This window comes from Temnothorax nylanderi, unplaced genomic scaffold (assembly GCF_030848795.1).
Source record: "Temnothorax nylanderi isolate EJ_2023f unplaced genomic scaffold, tnyl_v1.0 TNYL_tig0016_pilon, whole genome shotgun sequence".
In the NCBI taxonomy this organism is placed as follows: Eukaryota; Metazoa; Arthropoda; class Insecta; order Hymenoptera; family Formicidae; genus Temnothorax; species Temnothorax nylanderi.
The window spans coordinates 1,257,178-1,283,285 of record NW_027249078.1 but is presented as its reverse complement, the minus strand read 5'-3'; the positions used below and the strand labels follow the sequence as shown (position 1 = coordinate 1,283,285).

At 42.4% G+C, this 26,108-nt stretch overlaps 4 protein-coding genes across 16 annotated transcripts; 1 reads left to right on the top strand and 3 right to left on the bottom strand.

Annotated features, from left to right (window-relative positions):
* Positions 1-67: 67 nt before the first annotated feature.
* On the top strand, positions 68-6,775 carry Iru (E3 ubiquitin-protein ligase Iruka). Of its 6 annotated transcripts, none has more exons than XM_071698664.1 (8): positions 68-276; positions 1,164-1,295; positions 1,391-1,566; positions 1,844-1,972; positions 2,427-2,599; positions 2,900-3,015; positions 3,103-3,227; positions 3,457-6,775. In XM_071698664.1, exons 1-8 carry the CDS (start codon positions 193-195, stop codon positions 3,533-3,535), a joined length of 1,014 nt encoding a protein of 337 aa, XP_071554765.1. In that variant the 5' UTR covers positions 68-192; the 3' UTR covers positions 3,536-6,775. The 6 variants fall into 6 exon arrangements, with proteins under 6 accessions (XP_071554765.1, XP_071554768.1, XP_071554763.1 ...); XM_071698667.1 differs by having other exon boundaries at positions 72-276; positions 1,847-1,972; XM_071698662.1 differs by having other exon boundaries at positions 76-276; positions 1,382-1,566.
* On the bottom strand, positions 6,070-12,812 carry LOC139768438 (uncharacterized). Of its 3 annotated transcripts, none has more exons than XM_071698614.1 (11): positions 11,882-12,812; positions 10,765-10,953; positions 10,259-10,564; positions 9,709-10,147; positions 9,337-9,521; positions 9,101-9,190; positions 8,691-8,984; positions 8,374-8,611; positions 7,752-8,244; positions 7,356-7,650; positions 6,070-7,295 (listed from the first exon to the last, which is right to left on the bottom strand). In XM_071698614.1, exons 2-11 carry the CDS (start codon positions 10,798-10,800, stop codon positions 7,131-7,133), a joined length of 2,541 nt encoding a protein of 846 aa, XP_071554715.1. In that variant the 5' UTR covers positions 10,801-10,953; positions 11,882-12,812; the 3' UTR covers positions 6,070-7,130. The 3 variants fall into 3 exon arrangements, with proteins under 3 accessions (XP_071554715.1, XP_071554717.1, XP_071554716.1); XM_071698616.1 differs by lacking the exon at positions 11,882-12,812 and adding an exon at positions 11,248-11,478; XM_071698615.1 differs by lacking the exon at positions 11,882-12,812 and adding an exon at positions 11,254-11,478.
* Positions 12,813-13,456: 644 nt separating this feature from the next.
* Gpo1 (glycerophosphate oxidase 1) lies at positions 13,457-19,598 on the bottom strand. 5 transcript variants are annotated; one of them, XM_071698631.1, is made up of 13 exons: positions 19,406-19,598; positions 17,995-18,117; positions 17,667-17,823; positions 17,366-17,588; positions 17,118-17,281; positions 16,899-17,011; positions 16,630-16,823; positions 16,149-16,537; positions 15,628-15,878; positions 15,198-15,545; positions 14,998-15,096; positions 14,848-14,949; positions 13,457-14,471 (listed from the first exon to the last, which is right to left on the bottom strand). In XM_071698631.1, exons 2-13 carry the CDS (start codon positions 18,079-18,081, stop codon positions 14,337-14,339), a joined length of 2,262 nt encoding a protein of 753 aa, XP_071554732.1. In that variant the 5' UTR covers positions 18,082-18,117; positions 19,406-19,598; the 3' UTR covers positions 13,457-14,336. The 5 variants fall into 5 exon arrangements, with proteins under 5 accessions (XP_071554732.1, XP_071554731.1, XP_071554727.1 ...); XM_071698630.1 differs by lacking the exon at positions 14,848-14,949; XM_071698626.1 differs by lacking the exon at positions 14,998-15,096 and having other exon boundaries at positions 19,406-19,596.
* Positions 19,599-19,985: 387 nt separating this feature from the next.
* Positions 19,986-25,670, bottom strand: Coro (protein coronin). Of its 2 annotated transcripts, none has more exons than XM_071698632.1 (6): positions 25,500-25,670; positions 23,932-24,239; positions 23,196-23,677; positions 21,074-21,452; positions 20,734-20,976; positions 19,986-20,648 (listed from the first exon to the last, which is right to left on the bottom strand). In XM_071698632.1, the coding sequence occupies exons 2-6, from the start codon at positions 24,127-24,129 to the stop codon at positions 20,460-20,462; spliced, it is 1,491 nt and encodes a 496-aa protein (XP_071554733.1). In that variant the 5' UTR covers positions 24,130-24,239; positions 25,500-25,670; the 3' UTR covers positions 19,986-20,459. The 2 variants fall into 2 exon arrangements, with proteins under 2 accessions (XP_071554733.1, XP_071554734.1); XM_071698633.1 differs by having other exon boundaries at positions 23,932-24,142.
* Between the last annotated feature and the right edge of the window lie 438 nt (positions 25,671-26,108).

Sequence of the window (26,108 nt, the reverse complement as noted above, 5' to 3'; positions counted from 1 at the left end):
TCGTCGAGAACGACCACCGTCTAGTTCGTTTCGTTGCCCTCGTGGCCGAGGCCGAGCCGAGCGGTGCCGAGGGGAGCCGAGGCGAGCCGAGTCGGGCCGAGTCGAGCCGAAAAACTGCGGTAACGGCAAGTAGTAGTGCTGGAGAAGTGAGGCTGAGGGACACGACACGCAGCACGCAGGGACACGTACAACATGGCGGAGGCCGTTGTGGACGGGAGTCCGATGTCTCGGTTTTTTTGCCACAAATGCAGCGTCGAGATCGAGCGTCTGCTGCCGGTAAGTGCGCCGCGACGCGCCCCGGACGCCCGTCCGCGCCGTCCGGCGCGGAATCGCCGCGGCGGAACGTCCGTCCCGGGCCGACTGTCACCCCGTGTCATGTGCGGAAATCCCGTATCTCGCTCTTTCTCTTTCTCCCCCTCCGTGCCCGTGCGGACGAGAGCGATGTTCGCCGCGATCCTTCGCGCCGAACGGCGCGGACGGGCGGAGTCGATGGCATCGTTCACATTGTTCTCCCAGCGGCTTCGCGATTCCCCGAGATCTCGATGAAACCCGCGTTCGGCCAAATCGCGTCCGGCGGGTTTACGCCTTTCGAAGTCCCGAACGCATCTCTCCCCCCGGGGAAAGCGTGCTACGCACGTTCCCGCGATCGTTGTCCCCGAACTCCCCGATCGAGTCCCTGCCCCCCCCCCCATTCGTGGGACGGTCAGGACGGTGTATTTTGATTAAGCCGAATGAGTATGCTCGTCCACGATCCGACCAGAATTCTCGTCCGACCGCTCTTTGTTCACGAAACTCGCTAAGCGTATAAATATGTAGCAGTCTGTTCTTTCTTGCGTCACGTTACTCTTTTTGTTTTGTTTAAAATGAGACAATTATATCTGCGCTCTAGAAAGAGAGGAAGATATACGCAAGTTATTTTGCTTCTCCCATTGTCCTTTGCTGAAGCTTAAAAATATTGCTGTCTCATTTTGCTGCGATATTATTATTGTTATTATTTACAAAGATGGCAGCATAAGAAATATGTTCATTCTGTAGATGTTTAAATTTGCTAATGTTTAACTAATACAAGCGTGTATATCCAGGCAATCTGTCGAGGACAGACTTTGCAAGCTAACTCGCGCAACTCAGACTTCTCCTGACTGACACATTTCACTTCCAATTAGAATTTCACGTGTCCACGATGTGCGAGCGGCTTCATCGAAGAGCTGGAAAGCAGCAGCAACGAGGGCAGCTCGGGCATGGATATGAACAGCGAAGATTTGAGCGATGGGGACATCGACATCTTGACCTTGAATGTGAGTGGATTTAATTGAGCTGGAAATTATTGACAATCATTCTCAGAAATGCATAAATGCGTAAGCACCATATCTAATCGATACAGCCTTCGCAGCGCTCCGACCGTGACCGTGATCTAATAGACATGATAATGGGTCTCTCGAATACCTACGCCAATCAACAGTTGAGCACCAGTCAACCGTCAGGGGGAGGCAATAGAAACTATGTGCTTGGAAGCAGAAGAAGGTCTAATTGGTCTCGTACCCCTCAAGATGGACGTCGCACCAGCAGGTATCTTTCATGTACCAAATTGCCGCGCATCCATCGATGTCGCGTACAACGATGTAATTCCCAAAGCTCGCTAGATTGATGAATCTATCTGTTCAAATGTTTGGCATCAAATTTGACGAATGGCGCGTCTGGCTCCCTTTCTCTCCCCCCCCCCTTTTGTTCTCGATAAACGCAAAATATTACACCGATTATATTATTTTGATAATCAATGTTTCTTGTGCATGATATTTGTATGGGAAAACTTGGTAAGGTAATAGTTTAATTTTTTTACTCGAAGTAGCAATCGTAGAAGACAAGAGAGTCTACAGGTGCCTATAGAGAATTTCATACAAGATTTTATCTTCAATCTCTCGGGAGCAGCGAGTCTAGGCAACTCTGTAGGTCAAGATGCGCAGTCTACATCTGTGTAAGTTTTATATGATAAATACTGTGAGATATTAGTATAATTGTAAATAGATGCGTCATATTTTTGTCATAAGTAATAAGTGGGTCGATATTTACAGCATATTATATATTTTAATTCACATATTCTCGAGATATAAATACACGTTACGATACTCGATTTCTGTCGACATATAAAATATTGCACTGCAACTTTTTTTATACTTTTCTTTCTACAATCGTTTACGTTTCCATATTTTAATCTTGTTTCTTTTCCTCTTTTTTGTATACATCATAAGTATGTACATTTTCATAAAATCGTGCCTAAATTGTCAGCGATTGTCAACGTGCTTTCTCAACAGCGATGGCAACAGTTAAATATATTTAAAAAGTTCATTCATCCACGGGGGTACAACTCATTAACAATTTTATTTAATCTTTAGTTTAGTAATTAACTAAAATAAAACAAAATAATGTAGATTCAATGTTAGACTGTTCTTGGGAAATCCTGGAGATTATGTTTGGGGTCGCGATGGATTAGACGCTATTGTTACCCAATTATTGAATCAAATGGACGGTACTGGACCACCGCCTTTATCACGCAACCAGATCGATGAAATACCTACTACTACTATAACTCAAAGTCAAGTTGGTTAGTACCTGATGATATATATTGATGTGTAACTTACAATATCCATGTACATCTGTTATCTTTTAAAGATCCTTATCAATCTGGGTGATCAGAACAGTAATGTACTTATATGTCAAATAATTCAAGTGATTGGTAAAGTTTTAAAAGAATACTCAGAATGTCCCTAAGTGTTATATTAAGCCGTTATATATATACCTTTATACATAGAAGTGCCTTTTGCTTCAACTGTTTGACTTACATTACTTATCATCACTTTGTCAAATCGCTGAGAACAATCTTTCTTTCCTTTGCTTTATGCAGATATAAAACTACAATGTTCCGTTTGCTGGGAAGACTTTAAGCTATCAGAACCTGTTAGACAATTGCCATGCCAGCATGTCTATCACGCGCCATGCATTGTACCCTGGTTGGAATTAGTAAGCTGAAAAATTTTCAAGTTTTATCTCAGCCCATACGTCGGCACCGAGATGTGACCCAAGATAATTTTTCCTTTCGTTTTCTAGCACGGAACCTGTCCCATTTGCAGACAGAACTTGGGAGATCAAAATCAAGCTGAAGCGAACCAAGATACTGGAGCCAACATAGCTGGATCCACTTTAGCCGGATCCAGTTTTGCTGCTTTATTCAGGCAAGTTTTGTAATAAAGTATTTATCGTATAAATGTATATCCTAAAAACATCTATTTAATAACACTTGATTTTATTTTGTTTACGCGATAAAAGAAACGATAGTCACTATAGAAAAATCTATATTAGAGACTTGTTTCGCGTGTTTCTTCCTTTGTTTTCTATATTTGTAAAAAATGACAATATTCACATAAGTATTTTGAATGCGTTATTACATGATGTGTGATACAGGGCAGCGAATGAAGCAAACCGGACAGGACAGCCAATTAGTCGAACATCGTCCACTTCGTCATCTACTTCATCAGAGTAGCTCCAGTACTTGTTCAAGTGAGATTTGAGAGTGATATTTTTCTTTCAACTATCCAATTTCGTAATTTAACGAATGTATATCTATTTTTAACACATTGATACCACTTCTCTGGCACTCTCTTGCCTTTAGTAGGCATATATCTCTTTACAGATGTGTCAGCTACAAAATTCGAATCACTATCGCTTAATCAATTGATATTGTCTCAATGTAAAGTGCTGAGTTCAACGAATTGTTTCGTTCTACAGCAAATTGTACTACATGAATATCGACCGAAATAGAAAAATCGTAGATCAAATTGTTACATTTGTCTCTGCCTGTGGCGCTAATTTTAACATTCAACATTAGAACGTTATATACGTTAGACTATAATAGATCTTACGATCTTTACTAATGCCATTTAATTCAATATTTATAAATACTTGATTAAATGATTATTGAAACGTGCCAGGCACTGACGAATTATATACGCTGTCAGATTTCAGAGCGAAAAAGGGACTTTTACTTTATGATTTAATTTCAATAAAATAAAATAAAATAAAATAAAGAGAGAAAAATACTCTGAAGAAGCAACCTACGTAGTCTTTATAGACGTTATTTATGCGTGGGTAGTTTTATTTTGAGTAGTGTTAATTCAACCAAACTCTGAACAGATCAACAAATCTACTGCTATTTATATGTAAAAATATAATTTTTACTCGTCGCCGAGGCTCAGTAAGATACATATAAGTTTACGTGATTGTCACGTATCATCGATACATATAAGCTTATGAAGTACAAATAAACATAAAAATTTGCGATTTGAAGACAAATTAATAAATTCAAATGACACATGATGCAATATATATATATGGAAAGAGAGAGAGAGAGAGAGAGAGAGAGAGAGAGAGAGAGAGAGAGAGAGAGAGAGAGAGAGAGAGAGAGAGAGAGAGAGAGAGAGGGAGGGAGGGAGAGGGAGAGAGAGAGTTCGCGGAAGATAAAAATATTGCTTTCTGTAGAAATATATATACTTGGAATTAGAACATATCACATATTGCTTGAATCGAGAAATCTAGCAATCAAAAAGTTAATGGAATTAATATAAAGCATATCGAAATTTTTTTTTTGTCTCCTTGTAAATGCTCGTGAAACATAAAGAACGGACTATTGACAATCACGTGATTACTTTTTCATTTTTGATTGTCTGACTTGTAATATGTATCTATTTAGGTATTCTATACCTTGACAATGGCTATCTGAGTCTCGACGAATAGACGCGTGAGTGTGTAACAAATTCGCTTTGTTCAATTTTCTTAGTGTGTAAAAACACATGAAACTGATTTTTATAACGTAAATGCATATGAATAAAGTGCATTCGTGGCAAAACTACGCAGCATATATATGTACATACATATATCTATCTATGTACATATATATATATGTATGTACACTCCTATAGTAAAAATCTCTCAAAAGAATATGCGCACTCATGGAGATAAACCCTTGCATCCGCAATTGTGTAGTTTGCAGCAATCGATAAAGTTACACACATTGTATAAACATAAAATAGGATATAGCGTAAAGAATATGATTAGAAATTGTATCTAAATTCTTCTGGCTGATGTTATTACATATGCAGTTGAAATGAGTTATTTTCGCGCTAACTGTACATATGCGATGAGCAAGCATTCTACTAGTATATGCGTTTACACAATAAAAAATAATATCGCGCTATACTAAAATGTCCATTTAAATTTTATGCTTTACATATAATTCTGTTGTCCATTTTTCTGTTTACGATGATAAAATGTTTGTTTTAAAAAAAGTTAAATATTACAATAAAAAGAGAGTTGAGTTTTGTATATGCAGGACTATCACTGAATTTCTTTTTTTAATAAGCAGAGTTCAGGGCAAGAGTGTCGATATGTGTATAAAAGGTGATTATAGGTTTATCTACAATAGACCGTAGTTTTACTTTAAAAACTCGGATCTGAAACAAGAAAATGATTCTTTGCACTCTTGCGAAACTTTATACATGAAACCTGCGAATTTTCAATGTTTAGTACACATTGTTTTGCTATTGGATACGTCCGAAAATTCAGGAGCGATTGGATCTTTTTTAGAATTATTTTGTTCCAGTGTATAATGACAAAGAAAGACTTCACAATATTACATTCTGTTTGAAATTGACAGTTGTGATTCAATTACAAAATAAATATATGAATGTAATTAATGGAAGGATGAATATTATCGCTCTAACAGTAGTGATATTTAAAGCGTTGAGATACAACATGGGGAGTTGCTGTCAGGAGAAACGTATTTCCTTTAAACACTAACTCTTTACGTTCCTGATACTTTTCAGTGTGTCAACAATAAGCAGTGATTGTGTTTATTATATGAAATAAAATGGAATATTTTTCGTTTATATATGTATAATATAAAGATACAGAATTTAAATGATGTTTATACATGTTTTCTAGCGGATAGTAGCCTGTAAATTTATTAGTAGAGTATTATATGGGATATATTTATTCGTCAATAAAGAGAGAGAACTAATATAATGTGAAATACAAACGCGTTGTTTTTCTCCAACACTTTTATTAGCATTTCATATCGGGAAAACAGCAAAACGCGATTATGCGAAAATATATATATATATATAATAATGTATTCCCATTTCTAGACTTCGATATATCCGCAGTTAGTCTGTTTTTGTGCTGGTAAAGATGAACAAGTTCAATAAAAATGAATAAAAATGTAAAATAATAGTGCAAAGTAATAAAGCATCCATTTCTTCGTGATGAAGGGTACGAAGCCTGAGATATAATAGGGTGATAACCATTTACAAAATTTTGTTTATATAAATTTAGAAGTTTATAAATCATGTTTTTAATTATTATGATATTCCCATTTATCTTAAATTTCGTACGTCTCACCACTAACTAGATACCTAACTAGATATCGTTCAATGCTCCGCATCAGTCAAATTTCTTTTTCTTTTGTAATGTCCGTATCATTACATATTGCAAGACAAACAACTTCACTAAGCGGCCACGTTGATTTTGCGATCTATGTATGTACACTGCTATTCAATAATGCCGATAAATTAAAAGGAGAGCTAAAGATCTCTTGACTCCTTATAATATCAAAAGATGTTTACAAGTGTAAAACTTTCTCGTGCAAAATTGTATACATTGATTTACATTATATACATACGTATAATATATACACACGTAATCGCAATAAAAAAATAGATTGTATGTATGAACTGTTGCCATATACTCACCACCATACTATTTTTATATAGAACAGACAGATCGACAGTTCGCTCGATCAATGTAGCATTAATTTCGATTATTAGTATAACTTATGCTTATACAACTTACCGCACTTACAAGCTACATTATGAACATAACAATATTATCTTTATTTTTATTTTTACAATGCAGAATGCGCTAGGATATAATTCGCTCGTTCACAATTTAAGTTTCGTCTCCGAATAACTTCTTTTTTTTTTTAGAAATTAATACTGAATGATTCTTCATAATCTTCATAAAATTTATGTTATGATATTGATACTAATTAGCTAATCGCTGTCCGATTTTATTACTTAGAACTTTTATTCGTTTGTTACATGATTTGATGAATCACTTTTCATGGAATCGATTGGCTCTGATATGACGATATCAGACTGGTCCGTTTCCTTGCGTAGAGCTATAATGATTTTTTGCTCGGTGGAAGATTGGCTGTCAGATGAGCCTTCCTGCGTCGAGGTGGCAGCTTCCTAAAATTCAGTACGTAATAGTGCATCGCGTGCGATGCGTTTCGAACGAGTAGTACTTACCGTGCTTCGTATCTTCGTATGTGTTTTGATGTGTTTCGTCAGGTGATCCGATCGCATAAATTTCTTTGTACATTCCGGACACTGGAAACGCTTTTCGCCGGTGTGAGTTCTACGATGTCTTTGAAGCTCGTCCGATCTGGTAAACTTTTTACCGCAAAATATCCAAGTGCAAATGAAAGGTCGTTCGCCAGTGTGCCAGCGCAAATGGGCACGTAAATGACTCGTTTTTCCATATACCTTGTTGCATCCAGCGATGTGACATACGTGCTGTCGTTTCCTGGTTATATCTCTATTTCTACAGAGAAATATGGATATCAATGTACACATACGTGACCATTTTTCATTAGTGTCACGAATAAATACTCGTTTGATATGACTGAAAGAAGTATCACTCACCTGTCTCCGTCGCCGCAATTGGGACATGTACACGCGACCCTTCTACGGTGCGTCTTATTAGGATCGTTAGTGTCGTTATTAGAGACGGTACTGGTAGTGTTCGATATTTGCTGTTGATGGGACACGGGTGCAGCAGACGTCGTCAAAGTTCCGTGCGACTGAAGAGTTTGGAGAATCTGCCATTTGGTAGAATCATTCGAGTCGAGTTGCACGGTCGGAGTAGTCGCGACGATGGGTGTGGCCGCGGATGCGGGCAACGTTTGGACCGTAGCCGGCTGCAATGCGCTCGCTGATATTACTTGCACATTGCCTAAGCCTGGGATATTTTGTACGGGTATTGATTGCAAGAAACCGTTAGTCGTGTTCATCCCGGTGGCTGGCTGAATTTGCATTATACTTCCGTTGCTCACGTTCCTCATCATATTACCTTGCTGCGCGGTTAAATTTGCTAATGCTGACGCAGGTATAAGCGTTAACTGTTGCCCTTGTGCTCCTATATAAGTGAAGTTCAATCGTTACTTGCAAAATTATAAATTATAACGAGGAAATGCAATAGAAGATTTAAAAATTAAAAGTTTTATTATCTCTCAATATATTTATCAATACGTAACAATTCACTTACCTGTAATCGTAATCGGTTGCATTGTAGGTTGAGCCGATTGTGTAGCAGGGATATGTATTACTTGTCCACTAGTTAATTGACTGGCATCGATATTAGTTACTTTGATGTCACCTTCTACCGTTTCGGGCGGCCTTGTTAAACTAGATAACGTTTGCACGTCAATTTTCTGGCCATCCTTTGTGGTAATAACGTTAGCATTTCCCGTTATGTTTCTTCCCAATGCACCTATACCAAGTACCTAGAAAATGTATGGTATATAATTTAGAATAACTTTGTCATTTAATATGTTAGTATTCGCGAATTTAGAAGTATATTACTTGAACATTGCTAGGGGATGCAACTGTTGTGCTCCAAGTTGCTACTGTCGACGATGGAGTGGAGGATTGTTGCAGCTGCTGCTGTTGCGACTGTTGCTGCTGCTGCTGTTGGGACGATGGTGGTTGCTGTTGTATCACCTGCTGTACCACTTGTTGCACTTGTTGCTGTTGTTGTACTTGAGCCTGGGCGACTTGTTGTTGCTGTTGCACAGATTGTACCACTTGCTGTTGAGTTTGTTGTTGTACGACTTGCTGTTGAGCTTGTTGATGGGCAACTTGCGTTACTTGCTGACTCTGTAATGACACATTAAACGTTCATTTGATAAAATTGTAGAAAGAATAATCTTATTGAAGGGGTGATATGTAGCTCGTTATGAGAGTGGATCAGATTCCGATAAATTCAATATTACCTGGAGATTTTGCAACTGTGGTAAATTAGCAATTTGCACTTGCTGAAGTTGACCGGTCGGCGTAATTATCTGTGTCACTTGAGGTATTTGCTAGAATTGAAACGACCAGAATGTACATTTCATCAGTACTACGTTTTACAATATTTGTTGATTGTGTACATAAATTATCAATTGTTACATCGATCAGGTGCTATATTAATTGCAACATCATGTTAATTATACGGAATATAACTTACTTGCATAATTTGGGGTATCATTTGCGTCGTAGGCATATTGAAAACGCTGGACAAGGATTGGACAGGAAGATGTACAGTTTGATAAACAGTTTGCCCGTTATTGGCAGTGACTGGTAATTGTACAGGTACCGCTTGCTGAACATGTTGCATAGGAAATTGAAGCGGTCTTACTTGTACACTTTGACCTATAACATACACATTATTCGATTATTCTACTTGCTTAAAATGTTAAAATTCTCTTTAGGCTTATTAATAAGCTTATTAATAATACGGATATTTTAATTACGAAGATAAATTACACAACATATTATTACAAGACAATATTATATGTATAAAGAGCATGCGTATAAGCAATTGCAATAAAAGACATACCTGTTGGCAATTGAACCGTTTGTCCCGTAATATTTTGTATAATCGAAGTGGGAAAGACATTCGGTGCTCTTATGAGACTAACTGGCTGTGGCGTAATAATAGTTTGGCCATTCGCTAGTTGAACCTGCTGTCCAGCAAGTTGCATTTGCTGACCATTTGCAGTAGTAAATTGCATTGTCGGCTGTGTCTGGTGATGGTTACTTGCAGCCGACATTGCGGAGGATGGAATGAACAGAGCTTCCTGACCGTCTATATTAACAGTCTGCATTTGTGGGATTACACTGTAGCTCAGTTGCTGCTGCTGTTGCTGTGTTTGTTGTTGCTGAGCTTGCTGCTGCTGCTGCTGCGACTGCTGCTGGCTCTGCTGCTGCTGCTGCTGCTGTTGTTGCTGAGCTTGTTGAAGAGCTTGTGCTTGAGCACTGCTGATAATCTGAGCACCCTGCAAAATGAAAGGTGCGTTTATAAAAATAAAAACCAAGTAAAAAAATAACGAATTTGTAATAAATAGCATATTTCTAACATATAATTGTATTATTCTCGTTTCACATACTTGCAGGAATTGATGAGGTAGCGATTGGACAGAGATCGTTTGCGCTCTCTGTTGATCATGTTGCGGCTGTTGAGCTTGTAAAGGCACAAAGTTTTGCAGAGTAATAACTTGCGGTTGCTGCTGCTGCTGCTGCTGCTGAGCTTGCTGAGCATCTTGCTGTTGCTGCAATTGCTGCAATACGTTGGCGCTCAGAAAACGAATCTGCGGTTGGGCAGTTTGCTGCTGTTGCTCTAACTGTTGCTGATCCGCTTCATCTTGCTGCTGCTGCTGCTGAGATTGCAAAGGATCGTGCTCTTCGATTTCGTCCTACAAATTATTGCATTTATTTTCTTGTCCTGCATGTATTTTCACGGTATAGTAGAATCTATATCACATCGTAGGTTAATTGTTGTCCGTATAAATATATACGATATTCAGTACTTATAGAAAATATTGTTTATCAATTTCAAGAAGTAACGTTGTAAAGGCAAATTACGAAAACTAGTGTAATATAATAAGCATCTTACTTGCGAAAGATTCCTTCCATCTATACTTCGTTTCATGATGAATGATTTTGTTTTACGCACTACGCACAATTTATAACAATGGATTTAATGCCATTTTGCATAAAGTATGCTAGGAATTCATAATGCAACAAGTACAACTAGGTTGGCAATCTCTCTGAAGCTAGAAGAATCGTCCTGGAAACGGAGCTCCTATAAAGAAACATTATTGTTAGAAGATTGTCTACTAATAATTAATTATAAATCTATAAAGTAGTTATAAATCATCTATATCTATATCTATATCTATATCTATAAAAGTTATAAATCATAATTGAGATAATTAAATAAAAGAGATGTATAAAAAAAATACGTTAGAGAGAGAGTTTTAGGCAAGTCAGAGAATCATTGCTCGCATAAACATTGTTGGAAATTTGTAAAAGATGATTTCTGAAAAGCAGAAAGGAGGAGGTGGGAAGGTGAGGGAATATGTTTAGTACTAATTACACTTGCATGTTGCGTGTGTTACATCCAAATTAGTTTAAATACAATAAAATGTTATCCCAAGTCGGGAATAGGCTAAAAAGGGTAAAATCTCCAAGTGATTCAGTCGGAGCACTGGGATTTACCGTGGGGGTTTAAACGGGGGAAGCTGGAAGAGAGGAAAGGAGTAGTTTTCGACTCCGTGGAGTCGCAGTTTGCGAATGTTGGAGCATGTTGACATCGAGTGCCAGCGGCGTGAGCAAAAGACGAACTCTCTCTCTCTCTCTCTCTCTCTCTCTCTCTCTCTTCTCTCTCTCTCTCTCTCTTTCCCCAACGAGGGAACAAAGAAGGCTGTCACGAGCGACGGGCATCCGCCTCGAGAACCCGATCGAGGACCGCCTCCTTACGCCCCTGTTGCCCCACCGCCCCACCCGATTCATAACGAGGCACGCGCACGAGGCCCGACACGACGGCAAGGTGAGCCTCGTGTCGTCATACCGCCCACTCGGTTGCCCGCCGCTCGTTCGCGCCCTCGCGGCGGCGCCCGCGATAACGGGGAAGGCAGACTCGCGATGCCAGCCTCCACCCACTTCGCACACGGGACTCCACCTAACATTGAAACAAACACGTGTTGCCCTCGCGGAGCCAAGATACTCACCCTGTCAATGCTAGACGCCAGGCTGACGCCAGGTGCAAATATCGCGCATCATGATCGTCATCCAACCGCTATATCAACGCCGACGCGTTCGTGTCGCGCTAGTCCGATACCTTCCGTTGGTTATGCGAGCTGCGAGCACTGCAAAACCAGCAAAACATGCGTCCACTCCCCTGGCCGACACGTGACGCGACGCGACGCGTTCACAGAGAGCCGACGCGACCCCGGCACGAGCAGACAACGCAGAGCAGTTCCACCTACGTATCGTCGCGCGCGAGAACGGTCAACGGTACGAGCAATCGCAGCGTCATCATTCACGGGAGTTCACCACCAACGCGGTTATCCCGCTCGTCCTCGCTTCTGCATACGGTGCATACCGCGTTTAACTCCGGTGAGTCCCGCGCGCGCGCACACATACACATCCGCACGTGCCACGCCACGCGACGCGCGTCGCTCGGTGTTCGCGCACTATGTCCCAGCGACGCTACACAGTCCCGACACAAATCCGTGGCTTCGCTCGCGTCACTCGCGCGTCTCGCGATTCGCGACCGAGCGGTACGCGGGACGTTATCGCGGGCGACTCGAGCCCGAGCGATTTATAGGCATAGGACGCGCTCCGTTTCAACGGACCACCGCCGCCGCCGTCGCCGCCGCCGCCGCCGCCGCCGCCGACGCGTCGTCAAGTGCGCGGAGCGTGCAGAAGATACGCTACACGCTACCGTGTGACGGAGAAGAGCTTCGCATACCCGTTTCGTTGAATGGATTCACCGGCACGTGTACGCGTGTGACGCCCACCGCGCGAGTCCCGTGTTTAATCGTCTATCCACGCCGTGGAAACAGCACAACGAAACACCAACAAAATCGTCTAACGGGGGCTAAACCGGAGCCAGCGGAGGAGAGAGAGCACGAGCGCACATATTCACGGACGCGGGGCCAATGGGGCGGTACGCGAAACGGCAACGTCGCCCTTTCGCTCAGCGCGATGGCACGGGCTCGCCGATTGGCCGGCCGCGGTACGCGCGACTGCTCGTCACCGCCGCCGGCCAATCGAATCGGCCGGCAGCTCGCCGGGGCGTCGTTCGGCAGGGGCGTACGCGGGAACGCTTCGGACACCCACGGACGCCCATCCTATTAAAGGGGGCTAAACCACGCGTACCTCCTACTTTCTCCTAGTCTTTCCTCCCACCTTTCACTTAGCGCGAGCAGCGTGTACCGACCGCGAGCGACAGCTCGCCCAGCACGTGCTGTGATACGCGATAATTTTTCGAGAACGTTTCATTGGCGATCGTTGATCATTTCTGCGTGAGTTTATGCTTACTTTCAGAAAAGTCACACGAGAGAAATTGAGAACGTCCCTGCGATCAGCTCCCTTGTTCGCCTTATTTATTACATAAGAGTTTCAACCTCAAATACATACAATCTAAAATCCCAAAAGTTAGACGTTAAATTCTTCCTACGAAATTCCTTTCCTCGATACGTCAATGTTGTGTTAGATGCACAGTGAGTATCGACAATTTGCGATATAATTTGTAGCACGTTACCATATTCGATAGAAACTTGGAGAAACATTACTACAAATTACTCGTTTGTCATTGGCTTTATTGATACGATATGATGACGATGACATAAATTACAAGACAATCCGCTTGTCACTGTATGTCCTATTACAGTGATAATAAATTAGATGATTTCTCATGATATAGTTATTATAGTTTGTACAATCTCAGCGTACGTTAGTAATGATACAAAGACAGTTAAGTGTGTCACTATACACTACTGTAGTTCACCCTGACTCAGTCTCAACGACCAGATGACAAAGATGTCTTTAAAATGACGTACTGAAGACATATCTTACAGTAACGCTATATTCACAATTCTGTTGCGGAAGATTAAGTTCGGTGCAGGCGAGGAGAGCAATTGCTCTGAGTTAAATAATATATAATGTACAATTGTAATGCTACAAATACTATAATGTGACAATTTAGAATAGTAAAATTCCAACGTTATGTATACTCCTAACAAGAGCAGAATACAATTACAGCTGTGACACATCAGCAGTAATTGTATATATAAATAGAAAGAATGCAAATGTGTGTGCTGCATTTTTTACATAATATACACGTAGATATAGATATTACACACAAGTAATACACGCACGTCAAAGAGAAAATAAAAATTTTCTCCCTACTTATCGATAAAAATCTGCACAATGGACGTGCGTACAAAAAACTCGGTGTTGTAAATTTACTATGAAACATTTGTAGATTAATATATTATTTTGAATATTGTTCATGAGAGTTTCACTTCGCAGGACATTGTTTGATTATTTCGTTTCGACGATACACCTAATCGAATAAATTGATAGCCTTGAACAAACGCGCGAAAATGAAACTTGTCAAAAGAAATAAAGTGTAAGATTAAAATATTCAAAAATTTTGCAGCGTAAGGATGAATTTCTTCATAGTCCTCCACCTGATCTCTCGACAGTTATTTGTTTCTTGAGTATATCCTTTTCGTGTTGTGCTTCTTCCATTTCAGCCATCCGCGCGAAACGTGAATATGCCACATGGCCAGACTTTATAGCTGACATCATCTGTATATAAAAATGATATATATTTCCACACATGTAGCGAGACAGAGAGAGAGGGAGTGGTTTTTTTAATGCAACTAGATATGTTAAAAGAATATTCGAAAAATGGTATAAAGCGGTTACATTATAATAATGCATACGATATAAATGCAAAAAAAGAAAACAAGGCAAACATTGCACAACAAATTGCTAAGTTCTCTATCGGTTCAGAAGTTATTATCAGGAACTAGTGTCATACGTAAACATGCTAAAAAGCAAACGAGAATATCATTCTAGAAAATCCACTGTACTAGCTCACTGCACAATGGATAACAAAAGATAGCAGTGTTAGAAAAGAAATCCAACTGTGACTGTGTGCACAATGCGCAATGTCACAGACCTGAAGATATTCATCCAATTCGACTTGACCGTTCATATTGGTGTCGATTTCGCGTAGAATTTCGTGAAGTTCTTCACCCGGTACTTCCTTATCTCCAAAGAGCTGCGAAGAGAAAGAATGTATGTTAAAAGTATATGTTTGATGATTTACCTGCAAGTAGTCTTGTAATTCCATTTGGCCATTGTAAGTGACATCAATTTCACTCAACAAGCTGTGCATCTCGTCCTGGCTCATTTTTATACCTAATACCTGCGTATCGGCGATTAATAGATAACGATCAAAGATAGAGCGGATAGAAGCGATTAAAAAAAATGTCACAAAGAGAGAGATATCAAAATACACGTGCGAACCTTTAGTCCTCGCCTAATGTCATTGACAGACACGTATCCTTTCTTGTCCTTGTCTATAATGCGGAAGCGCTTGATGTAGAGTTGAATCTCGTCCTTGGTGAGATTGATGGGAATCTTGTCGCGGGAAGCGCGGTTCACCATCTGACCCATCTCTTGAGCGAGAAACTCGCTGGCCTCGCGATGTTGCTTCTTTTTCTCCTCCGCGGACCAATGTAACTCCTCGGCCATGATGTCTATGATGCCTGGCAATGCCTCTTGAGCCGCTTGGACGTTGAGGAAGGCGAGTCGCAATCGACGCGCGATCATGTCGATCGCGGTTCTAGCATACTCCCGCACACCATAACGTATCTGAAATATACATTTAGAATTTATCTTACGAGAAGATTCAGTTGTGCTCATTGAAATTTAAACAATTCGGAGAGACAGTTACTTCAGCGTCGATGTACGGAAATTCCGGATGAATCTTCTTTCCGATAATAGGCCATCGTTTTCCCGTAAGCGAAGCCATTTTAGCTACGGCAAACGCACGATCTCCATAGCTCTTGGACAGATGTTGCGCGACTTCGCATTCCAGACCGAAATCCTGTACCAATCTAATGTACATCGTAGGGCTCCAGCCCTGAGCGCCTTCCAGAAGAAAGCCGTCAGTCTGGCAAGGTCTTTCTGGCTCTAGGTTGCAAGCTTTAAACGAACATCAATGAGTCTCTTTTATAACGCTTTGCGTTATAAAAATAACACAAGTGAAAGAATATATAGAGCGGAAAAAGACAAGACACACTTAGGAGCCTGTTCTGTACACGCTAACGATATCGTTACGTGCTTTGCGCAGCTTTTCTATAGTATATTTAATATTATATCTGCGCAAAGCACATAATGATGTCGTTAACGTTTGCATATAGGCCCCTTAAACATGGATTTTTAATGATTGCTCGATTAATCCTCTTGATATACCGTCTATGGCCGCGTCAATGGTTTCTTGAGCCATCGCTCGGTAAGTCGTCCATTTGCCACCTGCTATCGTGACGAGATTCGTAGGACTAACGTGCACAATATGATTCCTAGCGAGCGACTGCGTGTTCGGTTTATTCGGGTCAGAAACGAGCGGCCTAATACCACTCCAGGCAGAGAGAACGTCTCCGCGGCGCACCTCGACATCTGGGTTCAGATAATTTTTCACTTCCTGCAGAATGAACATGATCTCGTCCTCCGTGGGTCGAGGATTGTGCGTTACCTCGCAGGGCAAATCGGTCGTTCCTGCGATTGTTTGCTTCTGCCACGGCAAAAAGAAGATCACCCGGCCGTCACTCGTCGCTGGATCAAGTAGACCCATTTGGTCGGGACTAAAAATATTGCAAAAGAAGCATCGGTATACGGTACATTACAACGAATTAAATAATATGCTACTAATGTTAGTAATACATAATTTTTTTACCTGTAATATCCAGGCAGCACTATGTGAACGCCGGAAGACGGACAGCAGATAGACTGGACATTTTGATCGTCCATCTTCCTGATATGATCGGTGAAGGGGCCGGTCGCATTAATTATCGCCTTAGCCTTTACGTCCCATTCCTCTCCCGTGAGTTCGTCTTTAAGGTGAGCTCCCACAAGGACTCGCTTCCCATCCTTCTCGAACAAGGATAGAGATATTTTTACAAAATATTCTCATTTTATGTCTTCACGAATATTTACGATACCTACCCTGTCGAGACCTTTCAATAAATTGACTACTTTAACGTGATTTACGACTGTTGCCCCATGTCTGGAAGCCGTTAGAGCGACCGCCAGATTCATCCTAGCATCATCTTGCTGGCCTGTATTATGCCAAATGGTATGTTTATTCAAGAGATAGATATACATTAGCTTGGCTATGTAAGAATTGTAAGAGAGAGGAAAAGAAAGAGATAGCAAGGTGACTACCATCGTAATAGACAATAGCTCCGGTCAGTTTGTCGCCTTTCAGCATCGGAAAAAGTTCCAGAGCGTTTGATTTACTCAAGTAATATGACGATTTGACCGTTTTGCTACCCGCAACCAGATCGTACATCTTAATGCCGAACCAGTAATAAGGAATCTGCCACCATCTAACGAAAGTAGTAGAGATATAAGAACGTAAGGAAGAACGTGCAGCATCGAAAGCTTATGTTTGTTTTTGTCCATAAACGTACGTGTAAACCGGCAGCATAATAGGCAATGGATGGGCCAGATGCGGCGCGCTCTGCAGCATCGACGCACGCTCGTGAAGCGCCTCTTTCACCATTCTGTATTGCTCGACGTCCACCTGCATGATCGCTTTCTGCAGGTATCGCACGCCGCCATGAATTAACTTGGTGCTCCGGGACGACGTGCCGGATGCAAAGTCGTCGGCTTCGACCAGCGCGGTTTTCAAGCCTTCGAAAAAAAAAGAAGCGGAAGGTGTAGGGGCTTCGCAAGTGCAAGTGCTTGAGCAAGTGAAAAAGGTGATCGTACCTCGAGTGCAAGCATCCAAAGCGCATCCTGCCCCCGTCGCCCCACCCCCGATTATCAGCACATCGTAATCTTGCGATTTCAGAGTCTTCACTTGATCCTCTCGTGTCGGCAAAGTCCTCCGAGGCGGCCTTGGTTTTCCCTTGACCTCGGCGTGTACCTGCAATTGAGATATAAGTACGTAGGTATATGTATATATGACTAATCACATTGAGTCGAATCTAAATGAGACACATTGCATTATGTAACGCGTAACAATAGGAGGTGGACGTGCATGCAGGTCTTTCAGAGGGTCTTTGATCGCGTTATGTCTATCACGTTCCGTACTGACCGTGTTATCTGACAAAAGGAAGTACGAAGTAAGGGTACCGGCACCCACGGCACTCGCTCCAGCTACGAACAACCTGAGCGACGCCATCGTCTATCAGCAGCTCCTCGATTTTCTCGAGAAAACCTGAAATCACAAGAAAAGAGATATATAATTAAAAAATATCATCAAATTTGAGATGCAAATGAAAGGAAAGACTTGGGGATTAAAAATTTGAACAAATCAACAATTTTCTACATAAACGTGAACTAAATGCTGTTAAATGAGCCTAGATATAATTATGTTAAATGTCGGAGCAAGTACATTTCTCTGTACCAAAGTGTGAGAAGTTAACGAAAATCTTATTTAAATCTTCTGACACTCGTGTGTTCAGATCAACTTCTGAATGGCGATAACAATAATGAACAATTCTAAAGTATAGTTACGAAACAATTGATAGGAAAAAGTATCGAAAACGAGAAAAACCCGAGATACTTTGCGCTTGAACGCGCTGCGCATTCAACACACACGATCTATAAATAATTTAAGGATTGTGCATCGACTCGTGAAGTGTGTCTCGCGACACGAGGCTGAGGCTTCGTCATTATAATTATTATCGCCAGCACGGCGAGACGAGTGATCCGTTCGACGACCTTGATAAGAGACCCGAAACACGTGGGATTGCGCAAGTGACATTCGGTGTTACGCCCACGCGGATGTGACCGATAAACGCGGTGCAATCATGTAATCGTCTCGTGCTACAGGGATCCGGGTATCAGCAGTTGGTCACCGTCTGGCGGGACGCTATCTTGATCTTCAAATCTCCCTGTCGGGCGTGAATCACGCCGACTGGAAAAAAAGAAAAAAGAAAGGAAAATTGTCGGAAGAACGTATGATTCACGTAAGATTATAAAAAGCCCCTCTTTCTATACGATGACTCGCAAAATCGATGGCAACCAAGCTCGCCGGTATCCAGCTCGGAGCTCGGGGAGGAGATTCGAGCCAATCTCGCCTTGGAGACAAGCAGACAATCGCCTTGAGATTCGTGCACACAACACATAACGCGAGAGCACAATGCCGAGCGTGATGACACTGATGACGCAAGGTTGCGGCTAAAATAGCGCCCGCGAGGCTGGTCCGTGCCAAGTGTCACTCTATGCGCCCCATTACGCGTAACGCATTATTTATCATCCAAGTTACTCAATCCCCGTCGTGCCCGAGGCTCCTCCGTGACTCAGCATCGTCTCCAGGCTTCCTCCAGGTCGAACGAACGCGAATCAACCCTTTCAAGGAAGAGTCGGGACGTTCGAGGCGAACACTCGCTCGTCGCGTCACGTCGCCGACGTGTGACATCGTTAGCCGGGATTGCGGGGCGAGTCGGGAAACCGGAGCTTAAATCAGGAGCTAGTTTTCCATGGGTGGCGACAATACTCACCGTGAGCTAAAGGAACGCGACACTCGCTCACGCCGAATCAAGGTAGTTTAACACTAAAATTTCGCGTGGCGCATTATCCTCCTGGCCGCCAGACACTCGCAGCGACGAATACTCACAGCCGATGTGAGCAGTCGACTGAGCGGACTGAGTGCCGAGGTCCGAGCGGCAACCCGGCAACTCGACGTCGACGACGATTGGAAAATTGGAATATGTACAGGAGCGATCGTCCGTCACGCTTCCGACGCCGAGAGGTAGAGAGCGTTATCGAATTGTCATATCGGCCGCGGACTTTTTTCACAGATCTCTTCGTTAGCGATCGACGAACTCGAGTCTCGTCGATCAATTAGAATTCCGACGTCGAGAACGTGTGGATGATTCAGGATAGCTTCAATCAGATCTCGATTAACTTAATTGACGATTAATTTGTCAATAGCTCTATTATTTTTGTAATATATAAATAGAATTAAATTTGTTTTATATGAAAAAAGATTGGAGCCAACAAATTTATATGGTTGGATTCTGCTAGGAACTAATCACCGTTCGAGTTAACTAGAGGTTCTCGACAAGTACAAATCACACGTTGAAACAAAATAATACTCTTTGTTATTTAACAGCAAATATCTGTACAAGTTAGGCACTCGCGTATGTTACGAATCGTCATTCGTACAAAGGTTCATATACGTAAAGGTCTCGTACGCTGGGTGTGTTATATCGATCGAAAACTTAACTCTAGGGACATACATTGTCATGTATGGCTATAACGCCTGTAAAATATATAATATATATATATATATAATAGTAAAACATGTAAACATAATACAAATGCAGAGAATGTACGATGAATGGATGTACAATAAATAGCAAAGATCATTGCAGAGAGTCAGGGACACATGGCGTCGCTAAAACCTACTATTTACACAAGTTTTGTTATATCAAAATATACGATCATTCTTATTAAACGATATATTAGTGATTCTAGTGAAAAATATTCTCGTTAGAAGTACAACAACGTCACGCCGGAGGTTTCATCGTCGAGAACGAAGCCCCGGAGTCTCTACACTTCGTCGGAAGCAAGCGTTTCCTTGCCGTCGGGAGAAGCCGACTTCTCTTTCCTTTCTTTCCTCTCCTCCTCCTTCATTTGAAGAGCGACTGCCGACTCCAGCACTCGTATCCTACCCTCGTGCTTCACGATCACTGCCTTCAATTTTCTTATCTCTTCTCTGCATTCCTTCAACAATTCCTCCTGCAATCGTGGAGAATTTAGTATAGCTTTTATTCGCGGGCTGGTCGAAAAAACGATCGGAGAGAACGGAATCCTCGATACGTACGAAAACCCCTGACGAAACCTCCGTGGCGTTTTGCGCGGCGTTAGACGCAACCTTGGCGCCTTTACTCAATATATTGGATTTCTTTTGTACTTTAAGTTCATTCTTGGAGGCGGACGGCTGATAACCGTCCCTGAGGGATATTAACACAGGCTCCGCGTCAGTACCGGCTTCCCACTCCTCCGCCGAGATCGCGGCAGTGTCACCAGGAGTATCGGGATACAAATCCTCTTGGAAGAGCTCAGACTAAAACGTTATATATAGAACAATCGTTAGATACTCCTCGAATCGATTATCGCATTTTTCGGTTTCTATTTTCAAACTGACGTTAACGCTTTCTTACCTTTCTTGGCACTGTCATTGATACTACTTGACAAAACCCTGAATTATTTAATCGATAGAATCTGGTTATTTCACAGCTATTAACGTCACAGCCCCGTTTTGGCATCATTCCTATACCTCGTTGAGGATCGGGAGTTTGAAAGGTATTAATGTAATGAACGAACGGCGGTTCGGGCGTAATTTCGAAGTATCGGATCACAGAGTCGCCCTTGCCGCATAAGTATACTAAATTTGTATCGGGATCATACAGAGGGAACATAACTCCATTGCTCGTATCTAGTTCTACCATAACTATGGGCTCGCCCAACATGTCGGGAGCTCGTAATGAATATTGCCTTTCCGACATCTTGCTAAAACCCGTCGTAAAGATCAGGCCACCCCTGAAAAAATATAATACAAGTAACTTAATTAATCAATATGCATGATTATGAAGATTTCACCAATATCTAATGAAGTAGCCTTTTGTTATCTAGTGTGTTAATCTTTTTACACATATTGTATATGTACATACACATATTGTGATAAAAATATATACATACACATATTGTGGTAAAAATATATATTTACATTGCATTACTCTGTAATTTTATTATCATATTTTTACACACAGAAATTAATCATCAAAACTTTTTTACTACATCCACCTTGTTACATAGAGCTAAAATCTTTCACAATGTCTTATACAAATATCTTTCACGAACATTGTCTTACCACAAACAAGACACATATTGCATTATAAAAAAATATCACAGCTACAATACACAAAACGTACAACACTTGCTTGCATAAACTTATGCAAGTGCAAATCGAACCTTTCTTTCACAAACGATAATTATAATACTGTTTTATAAAGGTGTCTTTACCGAATTTATACTCCTTGTTATAACTTACATAATTATTTAAGCATTCTAATTTACAATTACAGTTTGAATTAATAACTTGGTGCACAATACTTACTGCAATATCTATGGAGAATTACAGAGCACACACATCTTGACATTCGTATATATTAAGTTGGGCATCTTCGTCATGTCGAAAATTCAGTCTGGCGGTCTTTCCATTAAAAATTACAGTATCTTGCACTACACAAACCGGAAATACAAGATGATAAAAACAAGTGTACCTTTATGTACGCAAACATGTTTGTCTTATAAAACACTCGCGAAAAGAAGCGCGAGAAGTGCTATGTATATGTCGACGCGAATATATTATAGTCACGTCAAGTTATTAGTCGAAAATGGTAACACAAAAGAAAAGGCGGGAAGGGGACAACAATGTGGAAAGGAAGAGCTCCAATGTGGCTATATCCAAGAATCATCTCTAAACGATTTCTACCAACACATAGATCATATTGAATTATTACTAATATATATTTGTGTAAAAAGGTGGATGTATACCATTTGATGATTATATTTTACAGACACGTTTCATATTCTATTATGGACAATCTTTAATTAAATTCAAGTACCTAATATAAAAAGTAAAGAAGACTTTGTACAATATTATTCACACATCCCTTTTTGTTTGGTATTTATCTACATCCACACTCTCTCATGCAAATTCACTCGTTAGTTTAATGCACTCTTCCTCTTACAAAATCATAGCCATAAAAATTGGTTATTTTGATATTCAAGTATTGGCAATGTGGCATTCTGAATTATATCACGTATGTGTAAAGACGTTAGGAAATCGTGGAAAAATGTATCGCCATTTTCATGTTAATAATGCATTTGAATTAAACATCTCTTGATCCAAAAGCGGAGCGAATTAAATATTTAAGAATTTAAACATTAAGAATTTAACATATAAGTATTTATATTTAAAAAAATTGTATAGCAAAATCTGTTTGGGTGATATGTTGTATTTATGAAATGAGGCTGACGCAACTGAAAATGGTCTAGTTTTGGGGAAAATTTAAAACATTCTTTTCATAAAAATTACGTGTTCTTCATGGCGAATTAAAATTTAGTTTAGAGAATTTAATCTGTCTTCCAAATAGTGTCTATTTCCTCTTTCTTCCTTGTTATGTCAGTCTGATTTTTTTATACGATATACAAATATATAGCGATATGAAATAAGCGATAAAATACTGAAGAATAAAATGTAACGTAAGGAGGACGTACCTGAGAAAGATGGCACGAGTCGCCTTGCTTCCCTCATGCGCTACAGCTTCTTCTAATATCTCGCCCGACCTCGGATTCAGGATTCTAATCTTTTTATCTTTGCACGTGGTGACTAATCGGGATCCGTCCCAGTTCCAGCACGCGGAATAGACCACGTCTGGATGGGAGTCGATGCGCATCAGGGCCTCCCCCGTGCCGACGTTCCAAATGATAACAAGATTGTCCGAGCCAGCTGTGAGCAACACGTTTAACGCAGTGGGATGCCATAGTACTAGACCGACCCTGCGTTGATGCAGCTGCAGGTCCACTATCGATTCGGTCAATGTCCTAGAGATACCCCCGTCCGGTATTTGCCATACTTTGACGACACAATCCTCGGAGCCGGAAGCTATGACATTATCATTATGAGGACACCACGCGATGTCCAGTACTGGTCCCTTGTGTCCACCTACTAAAGGATAGTCCGCCGGTATTCGTCCTGCCTACAAACGTTTTACAATAGATATATCAGCTCGCCAATTACGGCAGGGACAAGGAACTTGAAACGGATATCGCAGACTGTCATTTGGTAAGCTATGCCATTACTACTGTATGTCATTGCAATAATATATACGCACGCGACATGCCGTCCACAATCCAATGCTGCGTGACCAATGAAACGAGAGAAACTCGGCGACGAAATTAGGACAGGCAGAAATATAAAAAGGAGAGAAGGAAAAAAAAGAGGAGAGCTCACCTTATTGTGCGGCAGGACGATGAAGGCACCACCGCCCGCCGACTCCACGATGATGGCGAGAAACTTGGGATTGACGGCGCAGAACGTCGAGTCCCATGACGACTTGGACACCCTGATGTTGTCGTAGCACTGCTCGCGCTTCAGGGGCGTTCCGTACACGTGGCGGAACTTGCTGGTGCGCACCACGCGGAAAGACATATCTGCACCTGCTCTGCAAACACGAAACGCACGGACACGGCGTGAGAGCGCGAGGGTGGAGGCGGGCACGCAGGAGGCAGGAGGCAGGAGTCTCCGACGACGAGCCGGTCCTTCCGTCGCGATTATTTTAACAAATTATCGTCATACACGCGTCCGCGCGGGCGTGGGCGTCGCGTGGAACATCCCCGCTCTTTATAAATAGATTCCCCACTCTCTATCTCTCTCTCCCTTCCTCCCTCACTGCCCCCTCGTGCATACAACGGACACGACCGCAATAAGAATATATTTCGAATGCTCCGGTCGCCTTCCGTCGTGCGTATCTACGTGTTCGGCGCGACCGCCGCGGCATCCGTAATGAACGGCTTTGCCGATTATCGTGGACGAGGAGAAGAGAGAGATAGAGAGAGAAAGAGAGCGCTTCCCGCGCTCCTTACATGGTGCATCGAAAAATGATTTCGATTCACCGAAATAGACGGGGTCGCGCGAGCGCGGCCGCGCCCGAGCGAGCGAGAGAGAGAGAGAGAGAAGGAGAGAGAAAGAGAGCGCGCGCGAGAGAGCGTGATTCACGAACGATTCGAAATAATACGCGGTCCGCATATGTGTCACTTTCGTCCTGACCTACTCGCGACGCGCGAGCGCGAGAATCCTCAAACCCGGGGAAGCTCTCGCCTCGCCGTATCTTTACAAATGATGTCGGAAGGATTTGAAGAATTGCGGCGGTTCTCCGAATTATAATTATTGTTTTGTTTCTCCGTTTTTTTTTCCGTTCCTCGACGCTTTCGCCCGACCAGCGAGAGCGCGTCGGAGCTCGGAGCCGATAAGCGCTGCGGTTATCGTTATCCGACCGCCGCGTTATCGCGGCGCGATATCTCACGCCGGAACGCGGCATTTTCCAAGGTGCGTTAGTCACCGCGTTCAACAAAGGGGAAAAAAAAAACAATGGAACGAAGGACAAAATTACAATTCGTATTCCCGCCACGCGTCGCGAGGACAACGTGGACGACCCACGCAGCGGGGTGGCAGAAACGCGCGAGCCGCGAGGCTCCCCCCGCGAGGCGTTCGGGAACGCCTTATTTGGGAACGCGCACCCCGCCGATTCGAACAGCCACCCTCCGCGCGGCATTGGCGGCATCGGCGGCATCGGCGGCATCGCCGCGTTCGCACCGGTCTCTTTTTTCGCTCTCTCTCTCTTTCTCTTCGTTTGTTTTTGTCTCTCTGTCTCTGTTTCTCTCTCGTATCTCGTAGACAGTAGACACGTCTCCGTCTCGCTCGCGACTTGATCTCGTTTCATCCGACGTTCTCGAACGGCTTTCGCCGAAAACGTTTTCTCTCGTTGATTTCACGAATTATCGATACATGACGGTCGATACCTCTGGCGAATGCTACGCCGCGCACCTCCACTATATTACACGCGCGTACAAGCGGAACTCGCGGACTGATTCTCTGATTCTCTCTCCCTCCCGCGGTGACAGAAGATGCACGCTTTTGGAAGTGGACTCTTCCCCTCCCGCCGATAACCTCCGAGAGCGCCGACGACAGCCGAGTCAGCCGACTGAGCCGACGACGACGGGCGTACATACATACATAGTATACATACATACACGCTCGCGAATGAGAGCGCCTTTTCCAGGCGGAGCCGGCGGAAGGTGAAGGCCCGTCCATACGGGCCACGGATAATGACGGAAGAGATCGATCGACCCATGGCCCATGGTGCAGAACCTGCAGAAGAAATAATGGACATAAGCGTTTAGCAGGACTGCGTTCGAGAACCACGCTCTGTGAATTCTCCATTATCGCTAGATGATGGGATCGACTTCAGCGTTTCCGGAATCTCGCATGGGATAGGATAGCCGATAGCGCATCTCTTGCGGAACGCATGAACGATGATGGATCGATCGACACGGCGAACGCGGTGGTCTTTACGTTAGACGCGCGATTGGCTGGTCTTTCCGCGCGCAACTTCAAACGATCACTTGGAC

Bases quoted from the DNA above. Each gene is read 5' to 3' on its own strand.
- Iru (XM_071698662.1), top strand. From the start codon at position 193: ATGGCGGAGGCCGTTGTGGACGGGAGTCCGATGTCTCGGTTTTTTTGC. The intron at 1,567-1,843 runs GTATCTTTCATG...TTTTACTCGAAG, and splicing joins GATGGACGTCGCACCAGCAG to TAGCAATCGTAGAAGACAAG. The intron at 2,600-2,899 runs GTTAGTACCTGA...TGCTTTATGCAG, and splicing joins TATAACTCAAAGTCAAGTTG to ATATAAAACTACAATGTTCC.
- LOC139768438 (XM_071698614.1), bottom strand. From the start codon at position 10,800: ATGAAACGAAGTATAGATGGAAGGAATCTTTCGCAA. The intron at 10,565-10,764 runs GTAAGATGCTTA...AATAATTTGTAG, and splicing joins ATGGAAGGAATCTTTCGCAA to GACGAAATCGAAGAGCACGA. The intron at 9,522-9,708 runs GTATGTCTTTTA...TGTATGTTATAG, and splicing joins AACGGTTCAATTGCCAACAG to GTCAAAGTGTACAAGTAAGA.
- Coro (XM_071698632.1), bottom strand. From the start codon at position 24,129: ATGTCTTTCCGCGTGGTGCGCACCAGCAAGTTCCGCCACGTGTACGGA. The intron at 20,977-21,073 runs GTAAGAAAGCGT...ATAACGTTTTAG, and splicing joins CAATGACAGTGCCAAGAAAG to TCTGAGCTCTTCCAAGAGGA. The intron at 20,649-20,733 runs GTACGTATCGAG...CCACGATTGCAG, and splicing joins AGGTTTCGTCAGGGGTTTTC to GAGGAATTGTTGAAGGAATG.
- Gpo1 (XM_071698631.1), bottom strand. From the start codon at position 18,081: ATGGCGTCGCTCAGGTTGTTCGTAGCTGGAGCGAGTGCCGTGGGTGCC. The intron at 17,589-17,666 runs GTACGATCACCT...TTTTTTTCGAAG, and splicing joins TTTGGATGCTTGCACTCGAG to GCTTGAAAACCGCGCTGGTC. The intron at 14,950-14,997 runs GTAAATCATCAA...TTCTCTTCGCAG, and splicing joins AATTACAAGACTACTTGCAG to CTCTTTGGAGATAAGGAAGT.